The sequence below is a fragment of the Nelumbo nucifera genome, chromosome 4, assembly GCF_055504915.1.
Source record: "Nelumbo nucifera cultivar China Antique chromosome 4, China Antique-T2T, whole genome shotgun sequence".
Taxonomy (NCBI): Eukaryota; Viridiplantae; Streptophyta; class Magnoliopsida; order Proteales; family Nelumbonaceae; genus Nelumbo; species Nelumbo nucifera.
Genome location: NC_142652.1, coordinates 42,771,777 through 42,795,110, shown reverse-complemented (window position 1 = coordinate 42,795,110; position 23,334 = coordinate 42,771,777). Strand labels below are relative to the sequence as shown.

Sequence of the window (23,334 nt, the reverse complement as noted above, 5' to 3'; positions counted from 1 at the left end):
ACATGCCCCTCAACGCTAAGCGAGGTGAAATCCTGATGGCCATCAAAGACTCTTCCTTTGTTAAGTGGCCACCTAGGTTGAGGGGAGATCCTACAACCAGAAACCGAAACGTCTACTGTCACTTTCTCAGAGACCATGGGCATAGTATGAAGAACTGTAGAAACCTCCGCGACGAGAAAGAGGAGCTCATCCGCTACAGGTATTTGAAAAACTTCATACAACTTGAAGGAAGAAGTCAAACAAACCCGCCAACCAGACCGGCAGGGGGACCAAAGAAAGAATGCCCCCGAGTCCAACAGTAGATAGAGCGAGCAGCTGCCATGGCAGTTGCCCGAGGAAAGGCCGATCCGCGGAGTAATCAATATGATTGCTGGCGGGTCCATCATCGTGGGGTGCACTTCGGCAGCAGGTCGAACTTCAGTCCGTGAACTAGAAAGTGAAGAGCAGACATACTGTTCAAAGACTTCAAGGTCAAGCGCGTCCTAGTGGACTTAGGTAGCTCGGCCGACATACTGTTCAAAGACGTCTTCGACAAGCTCCAGCTCCAGGAAAGCAACCTAAAGCCGACGGATACCCCTTGGTAGGCTTCAGTGGCGAGGAGGTCAGACCCCTAGGGCGAGTTTCTGTACCCGTGGAGGTCGGCACGTGGCCAAACGTAGTGAGGTTCGAGCACACGTTTCTAGTAGTCGCAACCCCATCTCCCTACAATGCCATAGTAGGTCAGCCCATTACGCACGCCCTATGTGTGGTAGTATCCACCTACTAGCTGGCAATGAAGTTCCCTACGGACTATGGAGTAGGGGTTGTGCGAGGAGATCATCTCGAATCTCGCAAATGCAACATAGCCGTCCTCAAGAGGAAAGCCAAACTAGCGGCTGACATCGAGCTCGAGCGACCTACGGAGTATGCTGAGGAGCGAGCTACACCAACAGAGGAGACGGTTCATATCCCGGTCTTGACTGATGATCCAACTAAGACCCTCCAGATCGACGCTTCAATCGAGGAGCCACTTCTCTCTCAGCTGGTAAGTTTTTTACTTCAAAATTTAGATATGTCCGCGGTAGAAATGCTCGAAATAGACTCTAAAATTTTAACTCACAAGCTAAACACCGATCCCTTAGTCAGGCCAGTTAGACAGAAAAAGCGCAACCTCGCCCCGAAACGCTGGAGGATAGTCGATGAAGAGGTCGGGAAGCTCTTAGCGGCAAACTTCATCAGGGAAGTCCATTACCCGAGCTGGGTAGCTAACCCAGTTCTGGTAAAAAAGGCCAACGGTAAATGGCGCATGTGTGTCGATTATACTGACCTGAATAGGGCCTGCCTAAAAGACTATTTTCCACTGCCTAAAATCGACCGTCTAGTGGACGCGACCTCAGGGCATGAGTTGCTGAGCTTCCTTGATGCATACTCTGGTTACAACCAGATCAGGATGGACCCCGCCGATGAAGAAAAGATGACCTTTATAACTGAGCTCGGATTGTACTGCTATAAGGTTATGCCCTTCGGACTAAAAAATGCCGGGGCAACCTTTGAAAGACTTGTAAACAAGATTTTTGAGCCGTTAATCGGCAACAAAGTTGAATGTTGTGTAGATGACATGGTCGTTAAGACCCAATTTTCAAAATTTTTATTAAACGATTTGCAAAATGTTTTTGAAATTTTATAAAAGTATAACATGAAATTAAATCCCAACAAGTGTGTTGCTTCGGGCTACCTCGGGTACTCATCTTCGACAACGGAAAGCAATTCGAGGATGTCAAGTTTCAGAATTGGTGTGCTGAGATGGGAATTCAGCAAAACTTCGCCTCGGTGGCACATCCCCAGGCGAACGGGTAAGCAGAAGTCACCAACAGAGCCATACTCTGTGGGCTGAAAGCTCACTTAGCTTGAGCCAAAGGGTTGTGGGTAGACGAATTGCCTAGTGTGCTCTGGGCCTACTGGACCACCATCAAGACTACCACAGGTGAGACTCCCTTCAACCTCACTTACGGCACGAAAGTGATGATCCCAGCAGAAATCGAGGTGCCTACACTACGCTTGGAGGCCTACGACGAGGAGACAAATAATGACGAGCTCCGTACCAACCTAGACCTGGTGGAAGAAGTACGAGACCTGGCATACATTCGGACTACAGCTTACCAACAGAGAGTGGCTCGGTACTATAACGCACGGGTCAAGAAACGACACTTTCGTGTCGGCGACCTGGTTCTTCAGAAGGTTATGGTACCTGAGCCCGGTGTTGGTAAGCTCAGACCAAACTGGGAATGTCCTACCAAGTAAGACGGGTATTCGGGGAAGGTATGAACGAGCTCGAGACCTTGGAAGGGAAGCAAGTACCTCGAGCGTGAAACGTCGGCAACCTGAGAAGATACTACTTGTGACCGAACTAGAGAAAGGATTGCGAGTCACTCCCAGAAGCCCAAGGGCCATGATGCCGAGCTAACATATGACCTCGGCACTACGAGCAAGTCCCAGTCGCCTCTTCGGCATGGGCAGACAAGTCCCAATCGCCTCTCTGGTATGGGCAGACAAGTCCTAGTTGCCTCTTCGGCATGGGTAGACAAGTCCTAGTCGCCTCTTCGGCATGGGTAGACAAGTCCTAATCGTCTCTTCAGCATAGACAAATCAGCCCTCATGCCTAAGGCATAGACAGTTTGGGTATAAACCCTACGACGTCTAGCCCACCTCGACATATAACAACAGGTTAATCCCACTTGAAGTCAGGCCCGACAGCTTGGCTCTAAGGGACAACCGATACCTAAATGATTAGCCCGTGCGTGGAAAGGTCGAGTATATACCCTACAATGTTTGCCCACCTCGGCATACAATATACTAAGTTACCCCTACTCCTAGTCTAGCTCGTTAGCTCGACAGTTCGGGGTAACCTACACTTAGAACATTTTTGTACAAAGATAGTCGAAATGTTTGTATTTCATTGATGGAAAGTTTTTGAGTAGAAGCCAAAAAAAAGAGAAATTTATACTATAAACCGAAATCGGAGGCCCGGGGTACACTATAGAAGATTGGAAGACTTCTAGTCGTCTTGGGGCTCCTCGCCCTTGTCCGAGGCTTCAGCAGGAAGGTCCGTCTTCATACAGCTCGCATCAGCACCGTTCTCCTCGACGTCATCGAGCAGGTCCTGTCGCTTTCTACTTCGAAGTCTGGATCTTCAGCAGCTTCAGCGGCCATTTCCTTCGTAATCCTCGAGGTGGTAATGGTATTGAGATCGAGCTGAGGGAACTTGCGCCGAGTCAACCACCTACTGAGCTTGAAGACTTTGTGGTAGCTCACGGTTCCCACTTCGATCATCTCTTGCCGGTACTCCTTCGAGGCCTTGTATTCCTCGATGGCCTTGACCTTGGCCTCCTCCACTGCCTGAAGGAGTATCTCAATCCGCTCCTTTACGTGGGCCTCGAGGTTCTCCACTTCCCTCTTCAGCGTTGCCTTTTGTTCTACGAGCTCCTCCTTCTCGGACATCAGCAACGTGATCAGTTCCCTAGCCTGTGCATCCTTCTTCAGCTAGTTAACTTCATTGCGGGCCAAGTTTAGCTCGGCGTGAGCCTCGCGGGAAGAAGACTCAGCTGTGAGAGCCCACTTCAGATGCACCTTGGACTGGTAAGTTAGGGCGTGGATAGCGGAGTTCACCTGCCAAGAGAAGAGAACAAGAGTTAGCACAAGAGAAGCTAAGTACAAAATCGAAGAAGTCAGAAAACCTACCACCATGTAGTGGGTAGCCGCTCGTGCTTCGAGCTGAGCGACCAGCAGTTCGGCCCAGCTAGCAACCTCCTTGGCGTACACTGCGCTTTGGCTCTTGAGAAGGCTATATTTCGGAGTTAGAATGCTTTGAGCTGCTTCATCGCTGCTTGAAGAAGTGACAGCTGCAGGGGCGGGCTCTGAAGACATTGCCTCCTCGGGAGCGCGAGGCGGGGAGAGCTTCCCGGATTCCTCCTCGACCAGGTCGATCACGGGTGGTTGCTCAGTGGATGAGGGCTGCTCGGGCTCTAGAACGGCAGCCTGTGGAGACTCAACGCGAGCTCTTTTCGAAGCTCGCTTCTTCTTCCCCTTCTTTATACTTCCGAAAAGCTTGATCGCGGGGATGTCCATGATAGCTGCAACCAAAGCATAGTTAGAAACAATACCAAGATAAAGCAAAGGAAATACAACAAATGACGACCTACCAGGACTCAGACTGGCCTACACGAGCTTGTCCTTGGTCACATAGTCCATGAACTTCAAACCAAGCTCCGCCCAAGATCGGAGCGCTTCCCTTGTCTTTAGGTCCAACTTGACACCGGGGTCTTGGACGGCCGCCCTTCAGTGGGTCGGGAAAGGCCACTCCTCAGTGTTGTGGACCACAAAGTAACACCTTTTCCAGGCGGGGACCTTGTTTGGGAGCTCGTGCAAGAGTTTGTAGCCCGGACGTGGGGACAGGTAGTAAGTTCGCCTGTGTTCGGGCAAAACACAGGACGAGTTATTCTTTATGGAAAGAATGGAGGAGAAGATGTCGAGGTCGAGAGGAAGGTTATAGTCATGGAAAGGAGAGATGGTTCCTACTACATTACGAATGGAGTTCGGGTGCAGCTGGTCAATGGTAATGTCGAAAAGATTTATGACCTCGACTATTAAGCAGTGAAGTGGAAGACGAAGACCAGCTACGAGCTGTTCCTCGAAGATCACGATCTCGTAATGACCGTGCTCCCGAGGAAAGTTACCTAGGGGAATACTATAGACTAAGTTGTTCGGAAGCCTATACTGAGCTACTAGGGATAGGAGCATTTCCGTCGTCATTGTCGACGAGCCAAAGTTATCTGGCTGCCGACCCCGATGCGAGGTGGACGCCAAATCACCTAAGGCCTCTCGCTCCCCCCGGGGTGATTCCACCTCAGGAGGATCGCAGACCACATCTTGACCCGAAGTGACTTCTTCGGTATGGCGATCTACGACCTGAGTCGAGGTACCTACCTCGGCCCCAGCAGATCCACCGCTCCCATCTAAAAGACTATCGAAACTAAAGCTAGACATGAAAAGACACGGAATCAAAAAAGAGAGCTAGGGAAGACTCACCATAGGAAAGACCGAGAGGAAGATGATCTCAAAAGAACACCGAACTGAAGAGACAACGAGCTAAAGGATTTGAGTGCGACCTCAGACCGAAGGCTAGGGAATTTGTGGCGAAGCAAATGAGTCTCGGGCCCCCTATTTATAGCCATTGTGTCTAAGAATCAACGGTTGAGATCGAAGTGATCCAATGGCTCCTAGGAAAACCGGCTGCGCGACCCCCGAGGTTGAAATCGGTTTAGCGCATATTTTGACGTCCGCGGAGTTTATAAATGGCGTGACGTCCGCGCATAGACTAGACGCAATCTGGGCTATTCCTGGTTGAGCCGGGGCAGTCGAACAGGTCCGACCAATGATTCACCCGACAAGGTGCCTAGACCTTGTGCCAAATCCACCTGGACTCGTCATGAACTCCTCACACCGGGTCGAGACCCCTGGCTCGGGGAGTGGGGGGCAATTGATGAAGGGTGATTTGGCCCGACCTAGTAAAAAGGAGACACGTAGACACGACCTGACCAAGAGATGACAACTCAGCTTGACAAGCTCAGTTCGCAACAATTGAGCTCGCGTATTCAGTCACCTCGGCACAAAGGTCACCTCGGCTTAAGGCTCACCTCGGAGTAGGGCCACCTCGATATCCAAGCCAGATCGGAACTAAAAGACCGAAGTACCAGTTCGGAACCAGCAACTCAAAGCGCCACGTAATTGACTCCCACGTAACCAATTCCAGAGGTCTCTCCAACGAATCCCGAATCCCTCGAGATCACGATGAGTTAGCAGACCTCGACTTTTCCGAGATCACGATAAGGACTTAACCTGACTCCGCCGAAATCAGAGGTGGAACGAGATAAGCCTTACTTGTATACTACTCCTTTGGGAGCGGAGCGAGCTCCATCTCCACATCCCGGATATCCCAGAACTCTTTCGTGTGCCCCACGACTACTCAACTATAAAAAGGCTCCAACCCCGATGGCTTAAGGTACGCGTGATTTTTCTGCTCTCTAGCTCTCTAAACTCTCAAAGCTATTCAGCTCGCATCAGATTACTAACTTAAGTATCGGAGCGACCTCATTGGGCTAGTCACCCTGGGTTCTCTGATTTTATTTTGCAGATCCACTTAGCTCAGAAGCCAAATCATCCTCCAGCAGGAAGCAATCAGATCGCGCAACATCAATTCCTTACAAGAATTTGCAATTTCATATTAAGACCACTAACTTGGAAATTAAAACTTATCTCTATGGAAGTGTCGTGTGTTAGTTGAAGTACATAAGAAGTGGGAAGTTCCCACTCTCAATCAGTTTACACATAGAACTAAATGTTTTGAAATCTAAAACTCACTTTGCAACTCAAATAATTTTCGAAACTTTGTGAACTTTGGGAACTCAGAGAACGTTGGAAACTCACAAATCTGAGGGAATTGTGCAACTCTTCAACTCAGAGAAAACTAGGAATCAAATTCATTCAACCCTGTAATCTGAATCGGGTCAGTTTAATTTCTGTTTAAATTTTGAATTTGTGACTTTAAAAAAATAGGAAGTGTGCATTTACTTTTCAGTCGTTTGCTCTGTTTAATGTCTGATAATACTAAAATACTTAGACTTTTATTTATTTCAGTTTTGTAGTTTTGTAGTTATTTGTAGAAGGATCAAGTTTCTTCCTTTTAATATCATGTTAGGTTTCCTCTTTCAGAGAGCTATGAGGATTACAAATACAAGAATTCAGAAAAGGAGTTAAAAAAAAAGAAAAAAAAAAAACTGGACAGAAAACAAAACGAACGACGACAGAAAAATTTTCAGTTGTTTATATATTAGTTTTGGGTTATCCGGGTCGGATGTATTACCCATCTGGACAAATACCATGCAGACCCAGTTTATTAATTGCATATTAATACGGGTTAACGAGCCGGATTAATAATTAACAATACTGTTAATAATTGACACATGGTTAATTAAGTATTAATAATAATTGCCATACAACAAATGTTATTTCCGGAATTAATTAACAGTAAATATTATTTCAGGAATTAATTATTATATAAACACATGTTATTATAATTACTGTTAACTAATATTAGAATAATTATTAACACATGTGATTATATTTTTATAAATTAATGTAATTACTGTAAAATTTAATTATTATGTTAGTAATTATTGTATATTTTTCAGGGAAAAAGTTAAAAACTGAAAATGATAACTAATTATTTTGAAACCTGAAATTTCAAAATAATTATTGAAAATTACTGAAATTTGTTAGTGGTTATTGAAATTACTTATTTTAATTATTGTCATGAGTAATTATTTTCAAATTTTAACATTTTTTAGAAATTAATGTAATTAATTAATTACCAATTAATAAATCCAGAATAGGTTGATTTTAAATATTGTTTTGAAATCTGAATTATTGAAAATAAAAAATATTAATATCAAAATACAAAAAATTAAAATAATTAATGTGAGAATTAGTTAGAATATTTCTAGTAATTAGTGAAATTAGTAGTTTTAGGTTCTGAAAATTCTGATGATAATTGGTTTTAAATATTGTTTTGAAATCTGAAATTATTGAAAATAAAAAATATTAATATCAAAATACAAAAAATTAAAATAATTATTGTGAGAATTAGTTAGAATAGTTCTGATAATTGGTGAAATTAGTAGTTTTAAGTTCTGAAAATTCTGGTGATAATTGGTTTTAAATATTGTTTTGAAATCTGAAATTATTGAAAATATAAATACTAATATCAAAATATAAAAAATCAAAATAATTACTGTAAATTGCTGTATGTTGCATAATGTATTTATTGTATTTATAGTAATTTATAGTTAATTATCATAAATATTAAGTGTATTTAATAAATTACTGTTAATTACAATTTAAAATACCATTAATATTTAATACAATGGTATTCGTTCATGTACCATTAAAACCATTAATAATTATCAAAATACTGATATTTACATTTGAACATACCATTAATAATTAATTATCAAGACCTATATCAGTTTTATTCTTTACATAATATTTTGTTACAATTTAATTACTGTTAATTATTTATAATTAAATGCAATTTTCTGTTAATTAATAAACACCAAAATTATAGATAAGCACAGAAAATTGTAAATAAATAAAAAATACAGGAAATTTTATAGATGGTAGAAAATAGAAAAATGTAAAAATAATATAAATATGTAACAAAAACAGACATTATAAAACCATCTAATATATATATATATATATATTAAAATTTTCAATTATTCATAATTCTTTTACTAAATGAATTACAAAAATTATTACTTCATTAAATATGTATATATATTAGAATTATATATTATTGTTAACTACTGTTAAATGTAATTAAATGTATTTTTTGGTAATTAAATTTACTTTTATGATATTTATAGCTTACATTATAATTACTGTTAAAAATCATTGAGTTACAATTATAAAAATATATTATTTTTACAAATAGTAATGTCTTTAAATAAAAAATAATTACTATTAATTGTTATATGATGCAATGTTAATTATTGTTAATTATTGAAGTAATATTAATTAATGATTTATAATTAATTAATTACTATTAATAATTAGAACAGAAAACACAACACCATCTATAGGTTTCATGCACATTTTCAAGAATTTGCTTTGTGAACTAGAAACTTCAGAGAAAGAATTCAAAGAACTTTCAAGGTGTCTGCCAAACTCACTAGCTGTAGTCTCCCATTTGAAAGAAATTAGACAACTCTCCAAATTCAGTAGTCTACTAATAAAAAAATTCTGCAACAAGTCTGCTACTCGGAGAACTCTCAAGTTAGTAAATTCTCTGTTTTTTACTTATTTCAATCTTTGACTATAGTTGTTTCAATAATTTTATAGTAGTTCTCTGTTATTTCAATCTATGTTTTAATGATCCCTGACTATCGGCAATCATTTTTATCCAACCGTAGTGGCCTGGTGTTAATAGTATAGATTTGGTTTATGCTTTGTCATCAGGTTACATAATCTGTTGTGTCCATTTGACATTTATTTCAATAGATGTTATAATGACCACCAACCAACGATTGTTCCAATCTATTTATAGGATAGAGTTCATACTCATTCGGCAGTTTATAAATAAGGTCGTGACCAGTTGATGATGTATTTTCTTCTTCACTTTTGTTGTACCTTTTCTTCTTCATTTCTTAATTTTTTCATTCTAGCTCCCTACAGTCAGACATGTGGCCCATCTACATTCAGATATCTGTCATTCCAAAGATTTAAACAAAATGGACACGTGTAGTGGTAGTTCAAGAATAGAACCCACTAGACATGTGTCAAATTCTGATTAGTGGTAGTTCAAGAAAAGAGCCCACAAACATGCAGAGTGGAGCCCACCACCATGTAGAGTTGTGAGAAGTGGGAAGTTCCCACTTTCAATCTTTTCCTAAAAAAGGGAAACTGTGCTATTAATTACTGTTAACTACTTCTAATTAATTAATCCCAGCTATTGATTACTAATAATAATTACTGTTAACTACTTCTAATTAATTACTATTAACTACTTCTAATTAATTAATTCCAGCTATTAATTTCTTATAATAATTACTGATATTACTTAATTGTTGATAATAATATATTAGTGATAATTATAATAATTACTGCTAATACTTAATTACTGATAATTTATTACTGAGAATATTGCTCATTATTAATTCGAAATGATAATTAATAAAATATTTTCATAATGGTAATTAATAATTTGGAAATAATCATTTTATATTTATATTAACTCATATTAATTATTGTGAAAATAAATATTTAACTTTAATTATTTATGTTATAATTATTATAAAAAATTATAATTCATACATTTATATGAAATAATTAAATATATTATTATAATTAATAATATTATATTATTATTATCAATAATTATAATTAATTATTAATAATACTAATGATGATAATTATTACTTCAGAATGTTAATTAATTAATGATAATTAATAAGAATTTTAGTAATGTTAATTATTAATTGAGATATAATCATTTCATATTAATATTAATGATATTAATATGGTACTTATTTACATTGTTATTATTACAAGTAATTATAATTAATACTATTATTATTCTCCAATAAATACTTCATTTAGTGAAAGTTAAATTATAAAACTTTCAATTATTCACTATTGTTAAACTTAAAGAATTATAAAAGCAAATATTATTTTATGAATTAACTAAAAATCATAATTATAACAAATTAATTACTTAATAAAAAAGAAATAATAATAATAATAATAATAACAATAATAATAATAATAATAATATACTTATTAATACTACTGATTTCATAATTATTAATATAATATTAATCTATTAATAATACTGATTATTATTAAAGAAATGTTAATAGAAAAATTTAATTACTTAAAATAATTTGCTGAAATTACCCATTTTAACTCAGATAGATAATTAATTATTAATTTTAATTTCTTAAAATCATTATTTACTGAATAATTTTAGTTACTCTTTGATTTAACGACCTTATTTTTGAATAATTGGTTTTTTATGTTCAATATTTTTTTTGCAAAAATCCAAATAATTTTTCATTTGCAATGCTAACCATTTTATGTTTCTCTTATTCAATTTTCCAAAAGATAAAAATAAATAAATTAATGATATTTACCTATTTTTATCAAATTGTCTTTATCAAGTTTTTGTCATTCATGATGACAATGATGATGAGTCAACTTTTTGAAAGAGAAGGGTACTAATAATAATTAATGACTTCTAATTAATTAATTTCAGCTATTAATTACTACTAATAATAACTCACTGATAATAATTTCTTATAATAATTACCGCCAATACTTAGTTACTGAAAATTTTTCTCATTATTAATTCGGAATGATAATTAATAATAATTTTCATAATGGTAATTAATAATTTGGAATTAATCATTTTATATTTATATTAACTCATATTAATTATTTTGAAAATAAATATTTAATGTTAATTATTTATAGTAGAATTATTATAAAAAAATTATAATTCATATATTTATATAAAATAATTAATTATATTATTATCAATAATTATAATTAATACTTATATGAATTAATATAAGCATATTATTATAATTATCAATAATTATAATTAATTACTGATTATAATTACTTACTAATAATTAATTCCTTAATTATAAGTTATAACAATGATAATTATTACTTCGGAGTGTTAATTAATTAAGGATAATTAATAAGTATTTTATTAATGTTAATTATTAATTAGGATATAATCATTTTATGTTTATATTAATTCATATTAATTATTTTATAAATATATAATTAGTGTTACTTATTTACACCATCATCATCATCATCATCATCATCATCATCATCATCATCATCATCATCATCATCATCATCATCATCATCATCATCATCATCATCATCATCATCATCATCATTATTATTATTCTTATTATTATAAGTAATCATAATTAATACTATTATTATTCTCCAATAAATATTTCATTTAGTGAAAGTTAAATTATAAACTTTCAATTATTCATTATTGTTAAACTAAAAAAATTATAAAAACAATTACTATTTCAGGAATTAACTAAAATTCATAATTATAACAAATTAATTACTTTATAATAAAAATAAAAATAATAATTATTATTATTTAATATTACTTATTTCAAAATCAATACACACATAATAAGAATATAATATTAGTAAATAATAGTAATAACAATAGACTTATTATTGATTTCATAATTATTAATATATTATTAATCTATATTACTCAATAAAGACATGGAATAAAAAAATATTCAAATTACCACTAAATGAATGAACTAAAAATCTATGAGTATTCTAATTGACTTGAATTTGACACATCAACATACCCAAAATTATAATTTCAACCTACATTTTCTATTTCTATCTCCCAATTCTCATAATTCAAACATATCATTAGGTTATGTATATGTTTCCCTACCTTTTTCCTAAAGATAAATTCTAGCCAGTCTACGTGCACTGTGGGGAGCTTAGACTTAAAATCCATAACGATGATTGACCAAAAGAAGTGTTGCCACCTAATTTGGAGGTGACTTCCATACTCAGGATGGTCCCATTATTCTCTTTTCTTTCATGTTTCTTCTGTTGGATGGGCTTTGGAGTCCTGATTATATTATCAATTGATTATAGCCATACATGATGATGATTTGATTGTAGTAATATATTTTTCATCTCTTACTTCAGATGATGGATGCATCTGCAAGTGTTGTTTGGCATGGATTGTTTTTCTTAGCAGCTCTTTGAATGATTTTCTTCCTTCTTTGCCTCTTTAAATGGATATCATTTAAATGCTTTTTATCCATTCATATGTCCCTAAATATTAATCAGTATTAGTGATATTGTTGTAAACATCCATATAATTTTACCATTTTATAAATAGATTAATGATTTCAAAGTTACTGATACTTTTTTTGGGGTGGGTTGCTCAATAGGACATTGATTTTTTTTATTGTTAAATAGTAAAATTCAAATTAAATGATACTGTAGTTGCCCCTTACTTAGTATGGGGTCATTGTCTAGATAAAACATGGTAAGTCTCTTAAATCAAATAAAGAGTCTACCCTAAATGTCTATTATAAATAATTAAAAAATGATATAATTCAAATTAAATCAAATAGTTACTTGCTGAAAATTACTGGATTAAGTAAATAATAATAACAATCAATTATTTATAAAAATAATTAATAATAATAACAATCATCAAGTACTTAATTAAGTAAATAATAAAAAATGAAATAACAATCATCAGTTATTATTAATGTTTATTCAAAGCATGCCCCATAATAATTACTGAATACAGTAATTAAACCTTAAATAAGAATCAATATTTATTAACAACCATTAAAATTGTTAAGCAAAATCATAAATGTTTATTCTTAAATGCAAAATACGAATTAACAAATATATTATATAATAATTATACTCGATTGGAAAAAAATATTTTAAGTAAATATTTAAATAATTACAAATTTAGTTATTATTATTACTATATAACAAAAATTTTAAATTAAATAATAAAATAAATTATAATAATAATTAGAATGGTTAAATTAAAATAATAAATGGTTTAAGTTGAATTTAATGACCCGTATAATTTTACAGGTTTGACATGTAAGGGTCAATTTATATGGACCCATAGACTGTATAGATGTCTAAAAAAATGGCAGTTTATAAATAATAATAAAAAATGATGTTAAAAATCATTAATGTTTATTCATATATATATATATATATATATATATAACTTCCCCGTACTTAATACGGGGTCATTCACTAGTTTAGAAGAGTAAACCGACGAATTCCATCTTACGCCTAACTGGGTTCTTTGTTGGTTGTGTCACTGTTTTACTAACTCAAAAATTGGATTTCACTCAAGGGCAGTTTTTCCAATTTATCGTTGACCTGACTGGTTGGACAGGTGACCGGTTACAATACTGGTTTGGGTCAACCTTGAGCTCACTATTTCAAAAATAAATAAATAAACAAAACTGTTTATTAAAAAATAAATAAATAAATAAAACTGTTTATTCGATCAATAAATAAAACTGTTTATTCAATCAACTTCAGCCCATTGGGCTGGTTTTAAGGTCACCAGGTCCAACCCTAATAATTGGCTTAAAGCCGGAACCTGGATCGAGTCTTAGATCAAGCTTGATATATCCTCGGGCTTAGGCTGGGCTCAGGTTGGTCAATTAGGCTTAGACAATGACAGGCCTATTAGTATTACACCCAAATATTAAGAAGTTGCATGAACCTACTTATTATCAATAATTAAATTTTTAATAAAAATTTATATATTTTGCATATATGTATGCATGCATGTGCATATTTATGCACAGGGGTATTAATTAGACTGGATTTGGTCCAATGCAATCCAGTTCAATATGAATTCATTACAAATGGATCAGGTCTAGTCCAATCTGATGAATACCTTGGGTCATTTTGGATCGGTCCAATTCAATGTCTGGACTGTTCAATTTGTTTAAATTGGTTTTAATTTAGATTTGTTCCAATCCAAACCTGATCCATTGACACCTGTATTCTTATTTTCTATCAATGGACTGGATATTGGTCCAATCTGACCCAATCCAATATAAATCCATTACAGATGGATCAGGTCCAATCCAATTCAATAAAAATTTGGACCATTAAGTCTGGATTAGCCCAATTCAATATGTCTTATTGGTCCAACCAATCTATCCAAATTGATTTTGATTTGGATGGGGTCCAACCCAAAACGGACTTGGGAGTTGGGATACTAGGCTCAGCCCAGCCAAAAGAAAATTAGGACAATCGGGGGTTTTAGGCCCAGGCCTAGCCCAAGAACTGAAAAATTAAGTTGTCGTGTTGACATCCAAATCCAATTGCATGGATGATTGAACCGATGATCCATTGACCCGGAGGAGAAAACGGCTCAACCTCTAGACTGGGTTTTGAAACACTACTCAACAGTTGAGTTGAGTGGGATTTTCCCCTTTCCACAGTTGATTCAGGAAGTGGACGAGATTTTGTTGATCAAATCGAGTGAAGTAGGCCTAGTTCCAAGAGAACTCCATGAATTAGAACGTGGGTTTGCTAGAAATACCATGATGATCTAGCCTCTAGGGGCCTCATATCTAACTACACCAAACATCTGTCTCCAATCAACAAAGGAAAAGGTCAAGGCTTCCTTCCCTCGTCCCACATAAATGCCAGATTTGAGGCTCCAATGAGCAGAACCACATGCCACCATGGGTCCTGGGTTTGATGCTGTGTGCTACTTGTTAGCTTCAGACTCCAGACATTGGTGAATTAGCCTAGCCCAGTGATTTATCAGGTCCATAGTGCACATTGCATATGGCATACAGGTCCTATCAGTCAGTGAGAACATGGAAGCATAGGTAGGTATCCATCATGCTTCATGCCAACAAGATTCATGCATCTTCAGACTTCGGATACCAGACAACATAAGGAACCAGGAACTCCTCACATTGGAAGGGTCAACCATGAGGATTTTCAGGTTTCAGATACTATCTTGGTCTCAGTTTGCTCTAATAACTGCTGGATAAGTCATGCCCGGTTCTTTTGAAGGCTGGAATAGATTAGGGCTGCAAATGAATCAGTTTGGACCGAATATAAGATAACCAAATTTGAGTTGTTTATATTCCAATTCAAGTCGGGTTTGAATTGCAATCTGAGGTTGAATATCATTAATAAATTAAAATAAAAATGATCAAAATATTGTATACTATCAAGATAATATACCTTTAAATTGGATGGAATTAGATTATATTGGATCAAATAGGGGTGGATTCATATTCATACCAATTTATATGGATCAATTTTGGATCACCCTTGACCCGACTGAACTCAAATCGAATTCAGACAAACAGATATCATTTGCAGCCCTAGAATAGATTGATGACTAAGAAAGTGACCTAATGTTGGAAGCTGGAATAAGGGTTGGCCAGACGCCAACTGGTTTTTGAGACCTTACCAGTCCAAGCTCGGTGGGTAACTGGGTTGGGCCAGCCATGTTAACAAAACCAGGTCACATGCAGCACACAGAGAGCGACGAGAGGGAGAATTTGGAAAAAACGTTTTCAGTTTTTGGCCACAGAATGCTAAAGAGCAGTGTGTGACTCTTAAGTTGCCAAGTCTTGCATGCTGGAAGCAAGATACATGACCAATTTCTCATGTCGTGGGCCTAAACAATGTTTCCTGCAATAAAATCAGCCTTGTCAAATCATAGCTTCTGTCTATTTTTGGTTTTGATTCTGAGAATTAATTCTTTATGCTGTATTTGGTTGCAGTGCAAATTTACTTACACTGATGTAAAATTATGGCATTGCAAATGTTTAAGTGTAATTTTTGTTTCAAATTTTACCTTTGTTTGATTGCACTACTACAGATGAAGTAAAATATGACCTAAGTTGGAATAAAGTAAAATCCAAAACAAAATTAAACCAAAATTTATATTTTTTTTCATTTGCACTTCCATACAGTTGTACCAGTACAAATAAAATTGTACTGCAACCAAACACAACCTTAGCTCTTACTTGAATTTGTTGTTATGAGCAATAAAGCATGGCTGAGCATTTGCCAAAACCTTATATCATGGATTAGGTAGGATAATCTTCTGAACATGTAACAGAAAAATATTGGTCACAACTCCCCAGTGATCTCCAACTCATCTGACCTAAATTTTTGTAACTGGAATTAGTATCTGTCTGATCATTTTCAGTTAGTAGGACTAAATTTTGGGACGTGGGATCTCCTGTGCACGAGAACTCTGCCCATGTCTATTCATAATACACTATCCCCTGAATTGACAACATCTCCCCCTGCATACTATAAAGGAGGATGAGATATTCTCCATATGTGGTTGCGATGTTATATGAGCAGAAGTTCTTGTGGGTAAGAGATCTGGACTCAAATTTTGGAAGAGGAACATCTAAAAGTGGAACTGGCTAAACACCACCGTATATCCTAAAAAAATCATGTGGACCCAAATATTTATACATTTTAGATACTATTTATATATATTATAATTAATTTATATTTATTTTATTGCATGTGTATTCTGTTTAATATGACATTTTAAGTTGAAGTTTTATTTTGTATTATATCTAACAGTTAAAACCTTTTCTATCTAAATCATATAATTCTTAATTTATATTTGCTATCTTTTTGTAATAGAAACTAATGTATGAATGTTTAAATGAATATTCTCATGTTCAACTTTTTTCTTAGAACCAAGTGAAAGCAAATAAAAAAGAATTTGGAAATTTTCTTTGACTTTTATAGTATTAATAATTTCTATTTTACCTGTTTTTTATATTTGATTTAAAGAAAATCACACCTACTGTTTTTATATTGTAGATTGGTAGGTCCCATTGTCATGTGTCATGAGTGAACATATGAATGCATCGAGATGATATTCTAACATGTACATAAAGTGACACATTAGTATTATAATATTCAATAAGAAATAGAAAAGTCAAGATTTTTTTTTCTTTTTGGATTGAGATAAATATTATGAGAGATCTTTTGGTCTAACCAAATAAATTATAAATAATCAAATTTTGTTAAAATTTGAAGAATATAATAGATTATTATTAGAAGAGATTTGAGCAATGTACGGGCTGGTGTAAAAAAGATGCTCATATTTAATTATATATTTTTTAAATTAAAAAAGTACAAAATTTAGAAGGGTTGAAAAGCAATATGAAGTCTGGTGTGGACAGTATATATATATATATATATATATATATATATATATATATATATATATATATATATATAATGTTGCGGAGTTGAAGCATACACCTTGCCAACTTGAGATATGAAGCGGTGAGGGGGATGAGGCATGGCTGTTTTTGGCTCCACCTTGCCTCAGCTTCTTCTAAAAACACTGATTGTAACTTGGGCTGCAAGGGGGATTCTCTGATTTGAAGAATTTCAACCATATCTGCTTGAGTTAGGGTTTGAGCTCATTGAAAATTTAATAAAATTTCAATCCAGTCCAACCCAAGTTGGAGCTCTACTTGTAAGAGGGCTCAGGAATCATACACACTTGTGTAACTCCTGAGTCCATTTAGCTATGACTTGTTTATGGAAGTTCATTAACCCTCTCTACTTGAACGGAGTGGGATGGTTCTCGGGGCGATGTACTATATTCAACTTGTAGTCTTACTGCTTTGACTTGTTTTTCTATACACGCTTGCCAAAGCCTGCTTAGTTCAAGACTAAACTTCGTACACAGAAAAATAGAGATTTTTTATTAAGTATAATTCCAGAAATTAAACTTCAGGAGAAAAAAATAAAATAAAATACGATAGCTGACATTAATATTGAAGATTACAGATATCGATACTGAGGAAAAAAAAAAAAAGATTAGAGAAACAAATAGAGGGGAAAAAGGGAAAAAAATTGCAGGTACCCAGACCTCTGACAAGGGTTTATACTTTGCACAGTTATGGAAAGGAAAAAAACCGAGATTTACAAAGCAGCAGAGGTGGTTGCTTGAACCCTATGTTTCCCCCCTTTCCATCTTAACTCATGACCATCCAACTGCTGAAACTACAATAATCCAGAGACACTTCTCCTGGACCAGCTCCCAAACTGTTAAAAGGAAAAATGTCCTGTGTAGATAGAATATATGGTTAGAGACCACAAGAAAATGCCTACAAACACAGCCGAATCCTTTGTGTCTCCCTTTCTTCTCCAATGATCCCTGATGATTGGGCATCTCTTTCTGTCAAACATCTTTTATATGGCACAAAACCCTTTGTGCACTTGTTAGGAATGGGTTTGAGCACAGAGAAAGCTGATGTTTCACTTGGTTTCAATAGAAAAACAGAGGCTGGTTCTTTCTCAACATCCTCAGAAGAAGGCTCTTGATTTTGAAAGTCAACAACATCCTCATTCTTCTCACCTACCCCAGCATCATTAGTTGAGGAAGTATTGGAACCAGTGCGAGACTCTTCCCTGTTAATGTCCTTTTTCGAAGTTTCTTCCAAACAAGTATCAGGATATGTTTGTATTGAGTTGAGGTTGAAGGATGGCATCACAGGATATGGAAGACCTCCATACAAGGCCCACCAAGGTAGAGTAGAAGAAGTGGCTTCTACTAGATTTGGGTCTTCTTTCTGGAATGGCATGCAGTAAAACATTGGGGGAGCTCCACAAGGCCATGGACTCCAAGCACTTCTGCTTGCCTCCATGGAGAAGTTTATCTGTGTAGAGTTCTGTTGTGGTGTTTTACCGGGTTTCTCATCATTCTTGTCACTGTCCTTACAGCTTTCAGAGGGCGGTGATTTTCTACTCCCAAGATTTGAAGAAGATGGCCTGTTGGAATCAGTAACCAACACTGTCCGCCCAAAGAGCTTAAGACTTATCATGGATGCTTCAGAGGTTGCGCCTTCTTTATCACATGCATTGTCTTTGGAACCCCAATCAACTTTCTGGAAATTAAGATTGACAAAGAAGAAAGAAAAATGAAAGACGTATTATCAGGACACCACTTTCCAAAGATCGTTATAAGGAGGTAAATAATACAAAACTACTAGGGAGTTCTTACCGTGGAAGATTGATCTTGTGGGCTTGAGGTAGCAGTTACTGGGACTGATGATGGATACCCACTATCTTCCTCCACCGATGAAGTGGATGGCAGGTTTCCATTCTCTTGTTCGGCAAGCACCAAGCTGCCAGGATTTGCATCGGCAGCAGATGAAACTGGTGATGGACTATCATTGTGTGGATTTGAAGCTACAGATCCAATTGTATCTGAAACAACTGTAGATAAAACTGATTTTGGAGACTGATTTGCTTCTGAAGTTGATAAATTAGGAGATCTGGACCTTTCTGGTTGCTCTGGAACTGAGATCCCCTTCTGAAGCGAGTGGACCAGTTTGCGAGGATAAGGATGCATGGGTTTCCTCTTTGGCCGAGGAGGAGGAATCTCAATTGGCTTCACAGAGCTTGCATTGCTTCCAGTTGACTCCCGGACCACCTGGACCATGAAGATACAACAGAGAGATGAGAGACAAATATACCAATTCTTAAAGAGTTAAACCCGCATAAGAACGCTTTGCACGCCTTGGGGTTATGATTGATTAACTTACTTTAAGGATCTGAGGAACAATTATGGTAGAAAATAGGTACTGGAAAAGGGCATTTAACCTTGGAGAAAAATTTCTGGGCATGGCTTCGAATCTGAACTGCAGTCTTTGTGCCCACATGTTCTGCAGAAATAGAGTGATTCCAACTTGAGATAGACAGGAAAGAAGGATAACAGTTGCAGGGGATATAAAATTCTTGAGCAGGAAACTAATCCAGAGAATAACAAATCCTTTAGAAGCTTACCTTCTATACGGCGCCAAGCACGGCCATACAACTTTAAAGCTTCCAGGAACTTCTTATGCTCCTCCTCCGTCCATCTTTCTCGCTGTTTGGTAATTGTGTAAGGCTTCCTGACCTATTGAAGCAGAAAATAGAATAACAAAGAAACAAAGGAACATTAAGTAAATAACTTTAGACACAGTACTTCAAATGCAGTAGATTTTGTAGGGCATATGAAGATTAAAACCTTGGGTGGAAATTCATCTCCACATGAATAGATCTCCTTTAGTTGGACTCCATTCAATGATTGTGCACCCACATCCAAACAAGTCTGGCTCCTTGCCATGGCAATTGTATTTGAAGTTGAGCATCCACTATTATCCTAAATACAAGGCAAAATGAGTAATCCAGTAAGAAACTCTATATGCCATTAGACCAGCAAGAATTCTATTGAATTTAAATAAGGCTGTTAGCAATGCCACATCAGACTACTGAATTCAAAGCAACTGAATTAAAGATTCCTTATCATTAGAAAAATCCGTTAATAGATCTCCACCTATGGCTATGATTATCATAAAACTAATGGACCCCAAATTTTAAACTTTCACTATCCTTCTGCCATAACTCATGAAATTCCATCCCGCAAGCCCAAAAAAAGCTGGAAATGGAAAAGCAGCAAGCACCAGAAAGAAGTTCCCAGTTGCAAAATCTAAAACATCATTTTATTTTGTTTAAACTTCATTTAATATGCATCTAAAATATTCATAAAGACTGAAGGCAACTATAATAGGAAACAACGGATTTAGAAGCAAATCTGTACAAAACAATGGATTAATGTAACTCTTATCCTAATTTTGGGACAATAATGAGGTTGCCGACTGTTACATGAAAAGGGTATAAGCATACATTTCCAAATGTTGCAAACAATCACTCCTTGACCATATCTACCTAGATTCCAAAATACATGCTAAATTTAAGCATTTAACTAGAAACAACTGAAAGTATGAGTATTTCAAGATTGCATACCTGAACAGTCATTGCAGCAGAGACCTCGGATCCCGCCAGTACTGAAGATAACCTTCTTGTCCCACAGAAGTTCTAGTGTCTTCCTTACCCAACTTGAATCAATGGAAAAAGTTCTGAAAAAAGTTATCTTTCTTCTAACCTTCCACAGATTCCACGGAATCGCAACACAATGTGCAAAGAAAAGCTCAACGCTTCCAAACTTACAGATTGGTTGCAGAAATCTTTATTCGGCAAAGAAATTCTTTACAATTAAACAGGGAAACCGAAAAACCACTTTCCCACCACAATCAGTGGACCAAAACCACAGAAGATCCAAAGCACAAAAAATTAGGTTCCTTCCTTCTGTTAATTTTTTCCGAAATCACAGAACCAGAGAACACCTTATTCATCTTTAACATTGATCTACAAAAAATAACGACTTCACCACTTCCTTGTATCAAATTTCCTCCCAGTTAAACTTCCCACAAACCCTATAAATGAACAATTTCACCAATCGATCAAAATAAACCCGTGTCCTGTTCACCAGAATCCCACCTCCAAACATTCCAGTGATTAACTTCACCAGAACCCCTTCCTAGAACAGCAGAAACCAACAAAAGCACTGATTTCCACCGCAAAATTTTAAAGAGAACACAAGCAACAGAAACAAATCTTACAAGCAGAAAAAACACAGGAAGAGAACTATGAATCAAACTTAACTTCGCAACTCATAACGACATTCCACCCCAACCAAGGAAAAAAAGACAGAACCCGACTCTCCAAACGAGCTTTTCTTCCAAGAAAGCCACACTAGACGAATCGATCTTCAGAAGCAGCACTGAACACAGCAAAATGTTCTTCCAAAACACCCCAAAATCATTCCTCCTTCCTTCGATCCATCCCCCCAAATTCGCCAAAAACCCAAAGCCACGTTCCTGAATGCTCCACCAGGAAAAAGAGAAAGAGAAGTGAAGAAGCGAGACTGTGACAGAGAGAAGCAAGAAGAAGAACAGGAACAAGAGAAAACCAGAGAGAGAGAGAGAGAGAGAGAGAGGGAGAGAGAGCAGAGAAAACAGAAAACAGAAAACGGAGACAATTGAAACTTGGCTTTAGAGGAAAAAAAGAAAGCAGGGGGTGCCACGTCAGAGATGAATTTTTTATTTAAGAAAAACTCATAGAAATTTCGAGAAATACATGGAATCTTGTGGCTCACGTCGCACTGGTATACCCGACACGTGGCGTCCCGTTGTCGTGTCCCCCGCTTTTTATTTCCGAGCTTTTTATTTTTGTGGGAGGCAGCGTTCTTAGACCGGATAAATCCCCCGATTAATCTCCATTTATTTAATATTTCTTGCTTTAATCCATTAAAAAAAATCTAAAATATCTCCAGCCTCTAAAAAAAATAAAAGAACCCGCGAGAGCGAAAGTTCATTGGCCCCGATTAAAAGCGAGCCCCTTTCTTCTACGCTTTTCTCCACGTCAGCAGCACTCGCCGCCCATATTTATCGAGAGCGCCACGCGTATTTTAGCCGGAGCCCGGAGACCGTTTTGGAAAGAGAAAGTGAGGAGAGAGAAAGAGATATGGATGGTTATGGACCACTCGAATGGGCTGAATGGGAATTAAGAAATCAGAAAAATCGATAGCCACATGTTTTTAGGGTTTGGGGAAGGAAGAAGCGCATGTGAGGTTGATTTTAATAAAGCGCTTACAGAGCTTGCCAGGTGTCCTCAGGGTGGAAGGTTCCAGTCAAAAATAACTAAATAAATAATTAATGAAAGGCGGATAATTTTCTAAGATATTCCAATTTCGTCTCAATTGGTGGACCCTACTGTTATCATCTCCTTTTGTCGCTTTGGGCTTTTATCCGCTGCACCCACTGGATACGGTATTAAGACCCACAAAATATAATAAACCTTGCGATTAGAGATGTTGGCTTGGTCGAAGGCTTTGGTTATCGCGTTAGTTAAAGGTTGGGAGTTAGGACAGTAGGTAGTGTCCTAAGCCCTAACTCCTAGCTTATTTGGTTTGATACGTCAGTGCGTGAATGGACGGTGATGGCCCACCACCCAAGTGGGTCCTACTGGGTAGATCTACTGCTCTCTCCACGAAGACCCTTTTACTAATGTTATTGTCTTTTGTAAGGACAAAGAAAAAGGTGTACCTAAACCACCGGATTTGGATAAGGAGAGAATTTGATCGTTGGATTGGAACCTAAGTCATGACAGCGTGTATGGCAGGAACTGTTGGAAATCTGGGGCAGCCCTAGAGATATTTATGTTTTTATAATGTTGATAGTATAAATGTAGATCTACGGCGTAAGGTACCACTATTATGAAGCTATTTAGCTGGAGTTGAACAGTGTGGTGAGACGTCAGCAGATT

At 36.3% G+C, this 23,334-nt stretch overlaps 1 protein-coding gene across 2 annotated transcripts; it reads right to left on the bottom strand.

Annotated features, from left to right (window-relative positions):
- Nucleotides 1-17,927: 17,927 nt before the first annotated feature.
- On the bottom strand, nucleotides 17,928-22,046 carry LOC104589545 (protein REVEILLE 1). 2 transcript variants are annotated; one of them, XM_010247894.3, is made up of 6 exons: nucleotides 20,974-22,046; nucleotides 20,195-20,329; nucleotides 19,972-20,083; nucleotides 19,789-19,850; nucleotides 19,187-19,618; nucleotides 17,928-19,070 (listed from the first exon to the last, which is right to left on the bottom strand). In XM_010247894.3, the coding sequence occupies exons 1-6, from the start codon at nucleotides 20,983-20,985 to the stop codon at nucleotides 18,291-18,293; spliced, it is 1,533 nt and encodes a 510-aa protein (XP_010246196.1). In that variant the 5' UTR covers nucleotides 20,986-22,046; the 3' UTR covers nucleotides 17,928-18,290. The 2 variants fall into 2 exon arrangements, with proteins under 2 accessions (XP_010246196.1, XP_088742545.1); XM_088886419.1 differs by lacking the exons at nucleotides 19,972-20,083; nucleotides 20,195-20,329; nucleotides 20,974-22,046 and having other exon boundaries at nucleotides 19,731-19,850.
- Between the last annotated feature and the right edge of the window lie 1,288 nt (nucleotides 22,047-23,334).

Coding starts and splice junctions, on each gene's coding strand:
- LOC104589545 (XM_010247894.3), bottom strand. Junction 19,851..19,971: donor TGCTTGGCGCCGTATAGAAG/GTAAGCTTCTAA, acceptor CTATTTCTGCAG/AACATGTGGGCACAAAGACT. Junction 19,071..19,186: donor CACAAGATCAATCTTCCACG/GTAAGAACTCCC, acceptor CTTAATTTCCAG/AAAGTTGATTGGGGTTCCAA.